The sequence below is a fragment of the Camelina sativa genome, chromosome 9, assembly GCF_030686135.1.
Source record: "Camelina sativa cultivar CO46 ecotype springtype chromosome 9, ASM3068613v1".
Lineage (NCBI taxonomy): Eukaryota > Viridiplantae > Streptophyta > Magnoliopsida > Brassicales > Brassicaceae > Camelina > Camelina sativa.
Window position 1 is genome coordinate 41,138,254 of NC_141888.1, and position 13,425 is coordinate 41,151,678.

Genomic DNA, 13,425 nt, shown 5'->3' on the forward strand with positions numbered 1-13,425 from the left:
AAGAAACAAGATTGGGATACCCCTCTCAGTTGGATAAAAGACGGCTTTTCAGACAATCGATGAGTCCATGTTTTGTTTTGTTTTTTTTGATATATCGACGTGTCATATGCTTTTGTATCCTTATTTAATTAGTAGTCCCTCATGAACAGAGAATTTATTGTTTCAACGGTTTCTCAACTACCTGCCGTTTTTTTCCCGCATTCACGCTGCCCCTTTTTTTTTTTCCTTGTAGTAGCAAGAGAAATCAAAAGTATGGCTTCAACTTAAAATATTTTGGTGAGTAGAAGAACTAAATCTAAACTTAATTCATATTAAAGTCATGTTACTTATAATCAATACACACAGACACAGGTTTATCAGTGAACGTAATACCACGTCGAACTGAAAAGAATGTTCAAATAAGCTAACAAGACTAAAGACAGTGGTGCAAAAAGGGCCATGATTGTTTGAGAGATTGATCTTTCTCACTCTCAAGATCTTTATTTGTTTTTGATTCATCCTTCTTTCCTTTCCCCTAATTACCTTCCCCCCAACAAAACCAATATCAAAAGAAACCCTTTCTACATGTTGTTGGTGGGAGCTGACTCCTCTGGCGAATTGCTTGGAGATTCTCCTAGGGAACCATTCTCGCTTTCGTCTTGAGACACAACAGGGATCTTCACTGTTGAAGCTCTCTCCATTTCCTTCTCAAGCTCTTCTTCTGACCGCAAGCTGTTGAACTGTCCCTCCAGCGACTTAGCCGCAGCTAACCATGCAGTCACTATAACCAACAAGATCATTCCTAGATATGGCGTTGAATTCGCTAGTGATCCAAAGGATAAGATCATGAACTGCTGGATTAAAGCTCCTCCTGATTTTCCTAATGGGTTGCAGACCACGTCAATTGCAGCCTTCCCTTTAACCTGCACCACATCACAAATGGCTCAAACCCAAAGCTAAACGGCCACAACTTTCTTCAACATGGATTCTTTATATAAGAGAGAAGAAAAAGCAAACCTTGGTGTCCTCATCCAACGGGATATAGGCCATCTCTTTGCAAGGATCAAACAAGCTGTACTTGGCACTCTTACTGAAGATATTCTGAAGGGCACCAACATACACAGCTGCGAGTAGTGGTGTCATACCAAGCTTGGCAACAAGTGGTGCGAATGGTCCCCCAAACAATATCAGAGAGAAGAACGCAACACCGGTCAATAGCAGAACAGTTGGGGTGATCTTTGCAGCTACTCCCCAACCATACTTATCAAATACGTATTGGCTGAGAAGCATCATTGTGAATGTTGCAATACCCGTGCAGGTTGAGAAGTCTCCCATAAATGCTGAGTACTCGTTCGGGCTAGGGAACTACAGAGCATAGGAATGAACTTAGAAATTGGAAACATCAAGAATGAAGAGACAGATGGATGAGGAGGAGCTTTATATACCTGAGCTTTAAGCTTTGATTTCCATGTGACTTCCACAAGGTTGATACTAATACCATATGCCACCACTAAAGTTGCAAGATCCCTAATGTATGGAGATGAGACCAAGAACTTCAAGCTTTCCATCGTTCCCATCTTTGGTTTGTCCTGTAAAAGATATGCAGAGAAAAGCAAATCAGAAGAGTCCTTATAAGTTGCCAAAACAGAACAAAAGCTTGTGCAGACGACCATACCTTCTTCTTCTTGCTACGGGTTGGAAGAGGAACGTATCTATTGACCCACCAATAGAGGAAACAGATGGCGAGTCCCATTCCAACCACAATGCTCATCATGGCTTTCAACGAAACAGCCCAGCCGTCAACTCCAGGACCAAGATTCTTTCTCAAGTTAGAGAAGTATTTCACGGTTCTTCCTGAGAAAATCAGCGCAACATTGGCTCCAAGTCCGAACAAAGGGTAAAACTTCTTGGCTTCATCCACTGTTGTGATCTGCAAAAAGAGTGAAGCAATGCTATGAGACTCACTCATCACCGATTGTAATCACATTTGCTGCATCATTACACATCAAACTCAGCAGCAATCAAGACTATTATCATCAAACCATAAACACATCAGACTATACTAAACAGAAGAAGCACACAAAAAAAACCGCAAGAAGATCATAAATCACACTAGTCAGCACAAGTTCAATTCATGGACCAGTTTAATCACCTGATTAGCAAAGCCCCAAAAGAGAACTGAGATCACCACACTACCCCAAAGCTCAGCCATGACATAAAACAAACAGAAACTCCAAATCCGCAAGATGGCAAGAGGACCCATGAATCGTGGGCCGAGAGTTGCAAGAAGCTTATCTGCGAGAGCTTCCGGGTGAATATAGTTGCTGAGAGGGTACATCACGAAACCAAAGGCCCCAAAGTAGACGATGAAAGGAATAATAACGGTGTAAAACAGAGCCTTCTTGGAGAGTACATTGGAGAGTTTGGTGTAGAGAAGCATAAACCCAATGGCCATAGGAAGATTCACCCACGTCTTCAAGAAAGGTATAATCTCAGCAGAACTCCCTTTCGCCGTCACCACCAAGACGTCCTTTGTGTCCCTTAGGATTGTGTAATTGAACAGAATACAAAAGAACATCAACCCTAAAGGTATAATCTTTTTCAAGGTTGTAACCTCCACACCGAAAATCTTCGGCGACGCTGCAACGGAATCGCCTTCTCCGGCGGCCGCGGCCTCCGCCTTGCATATGAACTCGGTGCTTCTCTCTTTGTGGGAAATCGAAATCCCGTGAAGGGTTGGCTCAAAGGTTTGAAATTTCTTGTGCCCTTGAAAGGATAGAGACAACCCAGGTAGGTTTCTTGGCTTAGCGGCGAAAAGTCTCTGCTTTAACCCATGGGAAGGCTGGAGAAGGCTTCTTCTCACTCCGATGGGTTTGGTGGGTAAGGAGAGAAGACCTCTGGTTTGTATCGCAGCCTCCATTTCTCTCTATCTCTTCTTACGCTCTGTTTCTCTCTCCAGCAAATACAGAGAAAGACCGGAGAGAGATGGAGGAGGAGGAGGAGGATGAGATAGAGAGATGATGATAAAAGGTGAGACTGGTTGGTTGGTTAGTGCAGTGAAAGGAATATAGTTTTGCCAATTGAATATTTAACAAATGTGGTAATGTATATATCTCTCTTTTAAAAGAAGGATCTTTTTTTTATCCCGTATAAATGTAATTGTGGTAACGCAGGCTGATCTTTCGCAATTATGTAAAAATCAAAGCTGTCTCGAGGAAGATAAATTTGCGGTGTTGAAGGTTGAACCATGTGAGCTTGTTCATATGGTGGCGAACATAGAAAAGTCACGAAGGTTTTGTCCCTCCTTTTCCTAAGGCAAATGGCCTTTTTGGTATATAATTACTTGTTCCTTGTGAGCTTTTGTTTGTAGTTGGTGGCTATAACTGCTAATGGCTATTACCTAAATTATATCACGTGTCATTTATAAATATTCATCTGTGGCTTCTCAAAATCTGATGGAGTTTAAAACAGTGTTACCCACAATATTTATGATCTCTAATTTTACTTTTAATCTGTTAACGTGTTTGGGTAATAATAATGCAAAAGAAAATACCTTTCAGTAAAATATATATGTGGTCAAAGGTCAAAAAATATATATATGAGGTTTATGAATTTCCATAATTGGTGGAATAATGAATTAGTCATCTACACTCAATTGTTTTGATGTCAATTTTTCCCACTTTAAAAAACGTAAAAGAATTTGCATCCACCTCCAAGTTGACCGCTTATTTCTGACGCCGGCGGCCCAAAATTAGGACGTCAAAATAAGATGACCAAACTCTATAAATTTTGGTGAAATGTTTTGTCCTTTTCAGCATTTCTTTCTTTTTCTTGCACACCCAACTTTTGTATCGAATAATTCTATTCCAGGGACCAATTAGAAAAACATATATGCGATCCATTCGTTGATATAAGGTGCGAATTGAGAAGGTGGTTTCATATTTTCCAAGAGGCACATGTAGGTGTATGTCGTTGCTTCAATTATGAAAAATAAAAGTCTTGTAATAATAAGAAAAAGAAGGAATAAGCCACCACCAACTCTATTCGAATGGTCCTCGGGCAGCTAGCATCATTAGCTTGTTTATTGGAGTTGAATAATACCCGTAAAAATATATGTAGGTCCACCAAAAATAGTGCGAAAACAAAACACATGTTTAAAATCATGTTCAAATAAATTAATCATATTGCATGCGATGTACATGTACTTATGTTCTTATATACATACACACAAAAAAAATCCATGTTATCGTGAGTGTATTGAGTTAGTAATGTTTTACTATAAGACTTTCAGAAATTGCGTTTTCTGATACTCCTAATCCAATTATTGCGTAGATTCTCTCGGGATGGATCACAAGTGGCCAAAAGATACTAGAATAATTTATTTGATATATATAAAAAGAAGAAAAACAACTGTGCTGCTTGAGTAAAGATATGAAATCATGAATCGTACATCTACAAAGCAAATTGAGAGAGGATAACTGAGAGCCGTGGGATAAGAAAGCGATGGCTCGGATTGTTAGTGTTCCTAAGTTGCCAAAGGAAAATATCCAAAGGGAAAGGCATGCAATGGAATGGAGCTTGTTTGTTTAGGAAAAGAAGATCCTCTCCCTTCTTTTATTTTCTTTTTTTTTTGGTATGACAAACATTAACACTTGTAAAAGTGGGTCCAAATCATTTCACGAGAAGTAGTAGTTAGGTAACCTTTTTTTAACAAGGCCAACGCCAACGCCAACGGTACTGATATCTTCCACTTGTCTAAAAGTTAACGGTTCTAGAAGATATGTACTTAAGGAGGCACTTTAACCTAGACACAAACGCAAGAGTGCGACAACAATAACAATAGAATCGGTGTTTTATGGCGACACGTCACCAATTTTTCTTTACCTGCGGCTGTGACAGCTGCCCAAGATATTTCTCTCTTTCTTGTTTTTGTTTTCTTTCCTAAAACCAAAATCTTTCTGACGGCTCCGCCTTTGCCACGCCAATATTTTAGCACCTCCTTTTTATATGTACTATGTAGTAGTCATATAGTAAAGTTTCACTCTATCTTTATTAGTGCTGGGCACGGGAGGGGTACTCTTGAATTTTCTTCGATCCTTTACTCGTCCCGACCCTAACGGGTAACAGAAAAAATTTACTCATACTCGACCCTTAAATAATAGGTACCCGGAGAAACGGGTACTCGGTAAAAAATAGTTGACCCTTTACTCGTCCCGACCCTTTATTATTATCCAAAAAACGAGTACCCGATAAAAAAATGTTAATAATCGCAATAATAATTTTATCTTTTGAAATCCAAAAAATGAAAAATTCATAAATTTATGCAATATATAGTTCCAAAATTATAAAATTACGAATTTTGAAAATAAAAGTAATATATTAATTCAGTTAGGCTAAGTTGAACTTAGGTTTTAACTCTAACTCTATAAATTAATAATAAATAATAATAATAATAATACAAAATATTAACGGATATTTACGGGTCGGGTAGCAAAACGGGTAAAGGGACGAGTAACGGGACGGGTATTGAAAACTAAACTAATACCCTATACTCGTCCCTTACTCACGGGTAATATAAATATAATACCCTTTACTCGACCCTAAAGCTGCGGGTACCCTTTTTTTGGGACGGGTACGAGCCGAGTAACGGGTCGAGTACGGGTAACGGGTATTAGTGCCCAGGCCTAATCTTTATAGGTTAGGTTGATTTTCATTTAATAATTTAATTTTTTTATTTTTTATTTTTATTTGTACTTTAAATAATATTTAAGATTTAATTAACACAATACAATAACACATATTAAAATAAGATTATAACAGAAATAAAATAATTTATGCATTAATCATATTTCACCACTCAATTTTATTCAAACACAATAAATTATAATTGTAACTCCCATAATTTTAAATATAACTTTCATCAATTCTTATCATATAAATAAGCATTCTCTCATTCTCTCATATTAGCATTCTTTTACTTTTTCATTTTCACATTCTCTCATTCTCTTCCACAATACCTCAAATCATTTTTTTTTTGATTTCTTATTTTTGTTGTATGGGTTACAAAAAACCAAATGAAATATCATTGTAAAATTTTACTGATTTTAGAGACTGCATGATATATATTTTACATTGTTCTTATTTTTAAAGATTCATCACCATTATCTAATTTAGATTATCATTTTATAAGTAATCACTCTCTCATCTCCCACCAATATCAAATGTTGTTATATCTCATATGTGTTGTAGGAGTTTGATTCTATATTTTAATTTATAAAGTATTATATATATATATATTTTTTACATTGTTTTTATTTTTAAAGATTCATCTCCATGATCTAATTTGTATTATCATCTATAAGTAATCATTCTCTCATCCTCTCCCAACAATATCAAATGTTGTTATATCTCATATATGTTGTAAGAGTTTGATTATATATATTTAACATTGTTTTCAATTTTTATTTTATTTATATAAAAATAAAATATTTCTTTTGTATTTCTTGCCTTTCTAATCTATTCATATTAATTTTTAAAATTTCCATAGTTAAATTTAACTTCACATATGTTGGTTTTAACAAAAAAAAATCAAATTTTTTTGAGAATTAGATGTTCCTATTCCTTTTAACGATCAATGTGTAACATATTGTACTTTTGAATCAAATTATGGATTCACCAACACTCACTTTTAAATTAAATAGGTTTTAATTTTAGGAGTTAGAAAAATATAAAAGTTTATTTGTAACTCCCATAATAATATCATAATAGTGTTCTCAATAAATTTAATTTAATATAATAGAACATGTTAAAAGTATATTAGTATGCAATTAATTGCAGTTTTGTAACTCTCAAATATTTACTTTTGATACATTGATTTCTGTATTATCTATTAAAAGAAAGTCACATATCTCATTATAACTCTCATCGCCTCATATTTCAAATCTTATATAATTTTATTAATTCTACAATATCATTATTTTTCATTTCATTTAACCAATGATATCTTAACTTAATAAAAGTTTAGTTTATTTGAATATGATATATATGTAATATATGATATATAGTTTAATTTTTTTTCCTATATGAAACATTATCATTTCATATAAATCAAAGTCCAGACATAATTAAAGACTTTAAGATAATAACCTAATAAAGTAGTTGTTGTTTTTCTTATTTTATTTTTATGGAAAATATATTAGTCTAATAATCTATGATTAGACTCACTTAGTTATATATGTATGAGATATTGCAAACCTACTGTTTATTTTTATGAAATTTTCTTAATTGAAACATTTTAAATCTCTTTAAGCTATCACCATAAATATATAAAAAATATGCATAACTAACACCACAAAATAAATTTTATGAAAATATATATCACAATGATTTTGAAATATGACTACAACTACAAAAATATATGGCATATGACATATAAGATACAAATGATTTAATTGCACTAAATATGTTATCATCAAAAGGAAATTTGAAAAAAATGATTCAAGGTGTTTTGGGATCCAAGGTCTGCTCCCACTGATCTGGATGAAAAAAGATTAGAGTAAATCTTGAAAGAGGGTTGAAAAATGCCGGCTATCAAGGTGGTGTGGAAGGACCTATAGTAGCCTTCATCAGAAACCGTGTCTTCCTCAAAAGTTCATTGCACAGAATGAATGCAAATGGTATCGAGATACAGGTTGTTTACCCCCCTACCAAAGAAAAAAGATCAAAAGAGAGCCATATAGATTCAAAGATAATAACACCTAGTGTACGTAATGATAAGGATTAGTTACAGGTAAACGCCCGCACGTTATATATTGTTCGCAGCTGTTTTTCCCTCTACTTAGTATATGCATATGTTTTTGGTAACAATTTTAGCTTAACAATGATTTATAGTTTTAACGGTTTACGTAATGCTATATAACATCCTAGTTATTTTACACATAAACTTTACATTTTACATTTATGTCTTTTGAGTTTGGTCCAAAATTTGAGATATTTGTGCCTTATAGTTGTAAGGCCCGTTTACAAATTTCCTATATTCTCAGAGCCCAGCAGCTTCTTCTTACACTATTACTATGCTTCTTCGAACGCTTCGTTTCCATGTTGCTGCTAACTCCATCATCGCGTGTAATAAGCTTTGAGAAAAAGCGTTCAATCTCGGTCACAAAACACAAGCTTTCCTGCTTTACGACACAGCCCTTGTTCCCCAACAGAGTTCACAACCTTACCATAACTATACATCAATGGCATCTTCCCCATAACTCTATGAAACTCCCTAATGCAATTGCCTCTTCTCTTCCTATGTTCCACTCTCCTACTGCTCAATCCCACATCTCTTACTCCCTCATCCACTTGTTCTTCTTCTTCTCGTTCATTACGCGCATCTCCCCAATCCCTAACTCTCTCAGCTCCAACCATGATCGGCCCTGCTCTTAACCTATCCGCAGCAACAAAATTCATTAGTATATCCTCGCAGTTACGCATTTGGTCCACAACCATCCTCATCTCCTCCATCTCCACACCTCCTCTGCAGCTATACTCGAAGAGATAATCTTGTTTCATCAACATAAACTTAGTCAGCAAAATCGAGTACTTATCAGGATAAACAGTGTAAATCCACTCTTTCCCTAGCAAATCGAAACCGTGAGACCTCACAAACGTTCCAACAAGACGGTCAGGATTAGACTTCCAAACAGAAAACGCGAATTCCAGCGATCTCCGATCAACCTCGACGTCATCATCACATATTAGAACAGCACGAGTGTCTATAGAGGAACGAGGGAGGAATCTAGCGTTGAGGCTGCTCGAAGATTGCTGAATGAGAGAGATGGAAGCAGTACCAGGCGAATACTGAGTCATGTTGTGGTATAACTGGTTAAGAACCTGGTCAGATGTGTTAGGGTTACCCCATAGGACTAAGATGGATGATACGATTGAGGCTGCTGAATACGAGGCCACGATGGTTTGCAGAAGAGGAATCCGAGATTCAGAGTAGCCGTTGATTAGAACGGTTAGCTGATCCGATCTGAGTTTCTCAAATTCTCTCTGATTCATTGAGTCACACGGATCTGGATCAAGTGATAGCGTACGGCAAAAGACGAGATCCGTAACAGAGACTAGGACGAAGAGGAACCATATATATAAAGCAACCCACACCGATTTCACTCCCATATCACAATGTGATCGATAAAACAGAGCAGAACGATGGGAATCAAAAATTACCTGGGAAGAAGCAGAAGCGGTGTTCCGGCATCGGAATTTCTCGACGGAGAGATTTGAACTTCAGATTCACTAGTAGAGGAGCAAAAAGTCAAAGCCTAAAGTAATCAAAGCTGGGTTTGCCAGTTATAAAGCCCAATAATAATGTAATTAAGCCCAATGGAGTTTGCAAATCAAATAAAGCCCAATACAACATCTTCTTTTTGCTATTATTGTACTCGTAGAGGAGAGGGGTTTTGTACCTCGGGCAGCTTTAGATGCGGCAGCAGGTTGCTGCTCAAAAAGTGTGAAAGGATGAGCAGAGCAGGGAGTGGGGATTTGGGACCCATACACGTGATCTTTGCTCTTTTCAGTTGGTAGTTTGCCTTTTTTATGCAATCTCTCTATTTACTATTAGTGGTGTCTCTGTGTGGATTGGTGGTGTTTCATGCATTTGGTTTGTCTCTCTGGTCAAACTAACGCTATCTTAGCAAGTATTTGATGATATTATATATATACGATTGAACATTGTGTGTTGAATTATGTAATCCGAAACAAGACATTAATTATTTAGAATAGTTTTGGAGAAAATATCTTGTTACAACAAGATAGTTTGGTGACAGCTTATTAATGTTGCATAACATGTGAAAAGCCAAGTAATTAATAACGGATGGCCCGGCCCCGTATTGTCTTCTTTATTAAGCAAGTTTGAAAGTTAACAACGGTCATAAAATTTAAAAAAAATTAAAAAACAGTCCGTTGTCACTGTTACAGTTAGCTACTTCTCAATAGGGGCATAACAGTCATCTACACTGTTTTTCCTTAAATTATTCTTTCTTTCTTTCTTAAATTTAGTTTGCAAAAGCTTTGGAATAATAAGAGATCTAGGTGAATTTTCCTAATAATAGAAAATATCAGTCTTATATAGAGTATGTATTCCAAATAAACAAAACAAGCCTGTCATGAACGTATAATTTCTGTTTATATATATGTTCTAGAAAAAGAATTTACTTTTTACAGAAACAATATTTCCATAAATATAAACAAACTACAACACTGGTTTTTCTTAGAAAAATAGCACTGCTAAGTATAGTGTCTTTCTATGCTTAGGTTGAAATGATTTTAGTACTATAGAGTATAATAGTAACAAGATAATGTATGTATGTTTTAAAAAAAGAAACGTTGTAGAAAAAAAAGAGCAGAAGAAAACGGAGATTTTTGTTTATTTTGTTTTTAAAAGTTTAAAAATTACGGATCGTCGTCCACCAAAAAAGTTTTTCCCTTTTTATTAATTTTTGATTTTCTTCTTCTTTCTCTGTTGTTGTTTCGCAGCCGTTTCTGCGATTCTGAAACTCCTAAATTTTTCTTTTTTTTTGATTTCAGAATCGTAGCAATGGCATTCCCTCTTTATTTCTGATTCATTCTTTTTTTTTTCTCACTCATTGCGTATAACAAAAAAGGGGGGCTCACTTTTTTGTTTTTGTTTTCTCTCTGTCTGCATCCAAAGGCATATGGCCAACTCGCCACCATCTTCGTCGCGAAACCCTCCTTCGAAGTTGGTGGATTTTTGTTGGTCGTCTCTTCTCGTTAGGGTTCCTCCTCCAACCCCCACATAATTTAATTCAAAAAAGAGTCTGATCCCGGAGGTGATCTTCGATTCTCGGATTTGTATATTTTTTCTTTTTTTTTGGAGAAAGCAATGGGGAAAGGTTGGTTTATGGTAGATAAAGCGAGAAGATGCTTAAGGACGCTCTTCTTCATGGTTGCCATGTTGGTTTCTCTTTTGGTTTCGTCCTTGCCTGTGCTTGTAGCCATCGGCGACGTCTTGGTTCCCACCTTTTTGCTTTCGAGTTTCACCTGTTTGACTTGCTACGGCTTTAAGGAGCATCTTACTCGATACGCTTTCAAGAGCTCTTTGACTGATATCCCTCTCGTCTCCCTCGTCAGATCTTTCTTTCTCATATGTATGGATCTCCTCTGTAGTTTCTTGCTCTGTTTTCTCGAAGATGTATGTAATGTAATGTAATGTATTCATCTCTTGATCATCAACAGGTGTTTACTCTCTCTCTGATGCTCCTGCGGTGTCGCACGGTCCTTACCTCGGAACTGTATCCATGTGTTCTGTTGTTTCAATTATCCTTCTTTCAGTTAAAGCTTGCGTTTTTACTGCTAATTCTCAACTTATTGCGGAAGCCTCGTCGTCATCTCCCTCAAGGCAACAACGACTCCATCTCAAAAAGTCTTGGGGGATGCCTGTTTTGTTCCTTTCTTCTCTGGTTTTTGCTCTTGGTCATATGGTTGTTGCTTACAGAACTAGTTGCAGAGCTAGGAGAAAACTCTTGTATCACAACAGAGTTGACCCTGAATCTGTGAGTTTCTTAATTATCCTCTATGATACTCTTTCTTTTAACACCTTTTAACATCTTATTGACTGTTGTGTTACAGGTTCTTTCATGCAAAAGTGTCTTATCTGGGGGTTACCATAAAGTCCCACGTTCTCCCATTCCTTTGGTAGGAAAGGCATCGATCTTGGAAGGACGAAAGTTGCCTTCTTCAACATCCCATGAGGAAGGAGAGCTCCCTGTCAGATTGCTTGCTGATCTTGAAAGCTTATTCATTAATGTCAGAGGGCTCACTCTGCATTACAAGATTTGCACACCTGGTTCTCCTCCTCCGCACTCCATCTCCTCAACTCTTTCTCTTGAAACCAATTCTATGCTTAATGTACCAGAGGAAATGGCGGGACGGTTGAAGCTTGACAGGAGTTTATTGAGCATGGTCACAAGAAACAAGCTCAATCATCACCACCACCATAGGAGTTATAGCAGTCTGTTCAACATTTCCTCTTCTTTGCACGACCCTCTGTTAGATCCTCCTTCTTCTCTTCTTTTTAAAGATATTCAGGAAGATGGGTGTCGAGAGGATGACATGAATGTGTCCAGTTTTGGTGCCACGAAACAGCAAAATGTGGATGGAAGCGGTCAATTTGGTGTTGTGTTTGTCCATGGATTTGGCGGAGGAGTGTTTTCTTGGAGACATGTGATGGGTTCTCTCTCCAATCAGCTTGGATGTGTTGTCACTGCATTTGACAGGCCTGGATGGGGATTAACAGTCAGAACTCATAAAAAGGATTTGGAAGCTAAAGAGATGCCAAACCCTTACACTCTGGAAAATCAGGTAAATTTCACTTCAATATCAGACTAATGGGAGCTAGCTTTGTCTTTGCACTTAGAAAGAAATGTTAACACTCATTGATGGGTTCCAGGTAGATATGCTTCTTGCTTTTTGCAAGGAAATGGGATTTGCTTCTGTAGTCTTGGTTGGCCATGATGATGGAGGTTTGCTTGCTCTCAAGGCTGCACAGAGATTGGTAGAATCAAAAGATGTTTCCATCAAAGTTAAAGGAGTGATTTTGCTTAATGTAAGCTTGACGAGGGAAGTAGTTCCAGCTTTTGCAAGAATACTTTTGCATACATCACTTGGAAAGAAACACCTTGTTCGCCCGCTTTTACGCACTGAAATAGCTCAGGTGGTGAATCGTCGAGCTTGGTATGACCCATCCAAGATGACAACAGACGTCTTAAGGCTATACAAGGCTCCACTTCATGTGGAAGGCTGGGATGAGGCACTTCACGAGATAGGCAGACTCTCATCCGAGATGGTGCTTCCACCTCATAATGCATTGTCACTTCTCAAGGCAGTGGAAAATTTACCAGTATTAGTCGTTGCTGGAGCAGAAGATGCACTTGTTTCGCTTAAGTCCTCCCAAGTCATGGCTTCAAAACTCGTAAACTCCGTAAGTCCTAACTAATATTATATTTAATTAAACACATCAAAACTCTCTTGTTGCCTCAACTAATATACATGCCAACAAACAGAGGCTAGTAGCAATCTCAGGATGCGGCCATCTACCACATGAGGAGTGTCCCAAGGCGCTTCTTGCAGCCATGTCCCCATTCATTAGTAGACTTGTACCTAGTGGAGTGAGTGACTGAGTGATCACTTCTTGTTGTCTTAGCTCTCAATTGATAGTGTTTGTGCCTTTTTTTGCCTGCCCTAAAAGGAAAGAAGTTGGGGCGATTTAAAAAAGGTCTTAATAAATTTGTGTTCATGATATATGCAGAGTTATAGTAACTTTCTCTGTTATTCTCATTTGAGTTTTATCATGGTTTTTGGAGTATTCTAATTATTTTCCAATAGGAATACGTGCAGCTTCGAATGTCACTCTAAATGTATTCCTAAACCAAAACC

General features: G+C 37.0%; 2 protein-coding genes and 1 pseudogene across 3 annotated transcripts; 1 reads left to right on the top strand and 2 right to left on the bottom strand.

The window, feature by feature from the left end:
- Positions 1–290: 290 nt before the first annotated feature.
- On the bottom strand, positions 291–3,418 carry LOC104714351 (ADP,ATP carrier protein 1, chloroplastic). Its single transcript, XM_010431681.3, has 5 exons — positions 2,132–3,418; positions 1,655–1,909; positions 1,425–1,568; positions 997–1,344; positions 291–902 (listed from the first exon to the last, which is right to left on the bottom strand). The coding sequence occupies exons 1-5, from the start codon at positions 2,897–2,899 to the stop codon at positions 561–563; spliced, it is 1,857 nt and encodes a 618-aa protein (XP_010429983.1). The 5' UTR covers positions 2,900–3,418; the 3' UTR covers positions 291–560.
- Positions 3,419–7,845: 4,427 nt separating this feature from the next.
- Positions 7,846–9,445, bottom strand: LOC104714352 (glycosyltransferase family protein 64 C3 pseudogene; annotated as a pseudogene). The gene has a single exon (XR_015565000.1). The product of XR_015565000.1 is annotated as a glycosyltransferase family protein 64 C3 pseudogene (transcript).
- Positions 9,446–9,985: 540 nt separating this feature from the next.
- On the top strand, positions 9,986–13,326 carry LOC104714353 (uncharacterized). The gene is made up of 5 exons (XM_010431684.3): positions 9,986–11,138; positions 11,227–11,543; positions 11,620–12,351; positions 12,440–12,970; positions 13,053–13,326. Exons 1-5 carry the CDS (start codon positions 10,874–10,876, stop codon positions 13,167–13,169), a joined length of 1,962 nt encoding a protein of 653 aa, XP_010429986.2. The 5' UTR covers positions 9,986–10,873; the 3' UTR covers positions 13,170–13,326.
- The last annotated feature ends 99 nt before the right edge of the window (positions 13,327–13,425 follow it).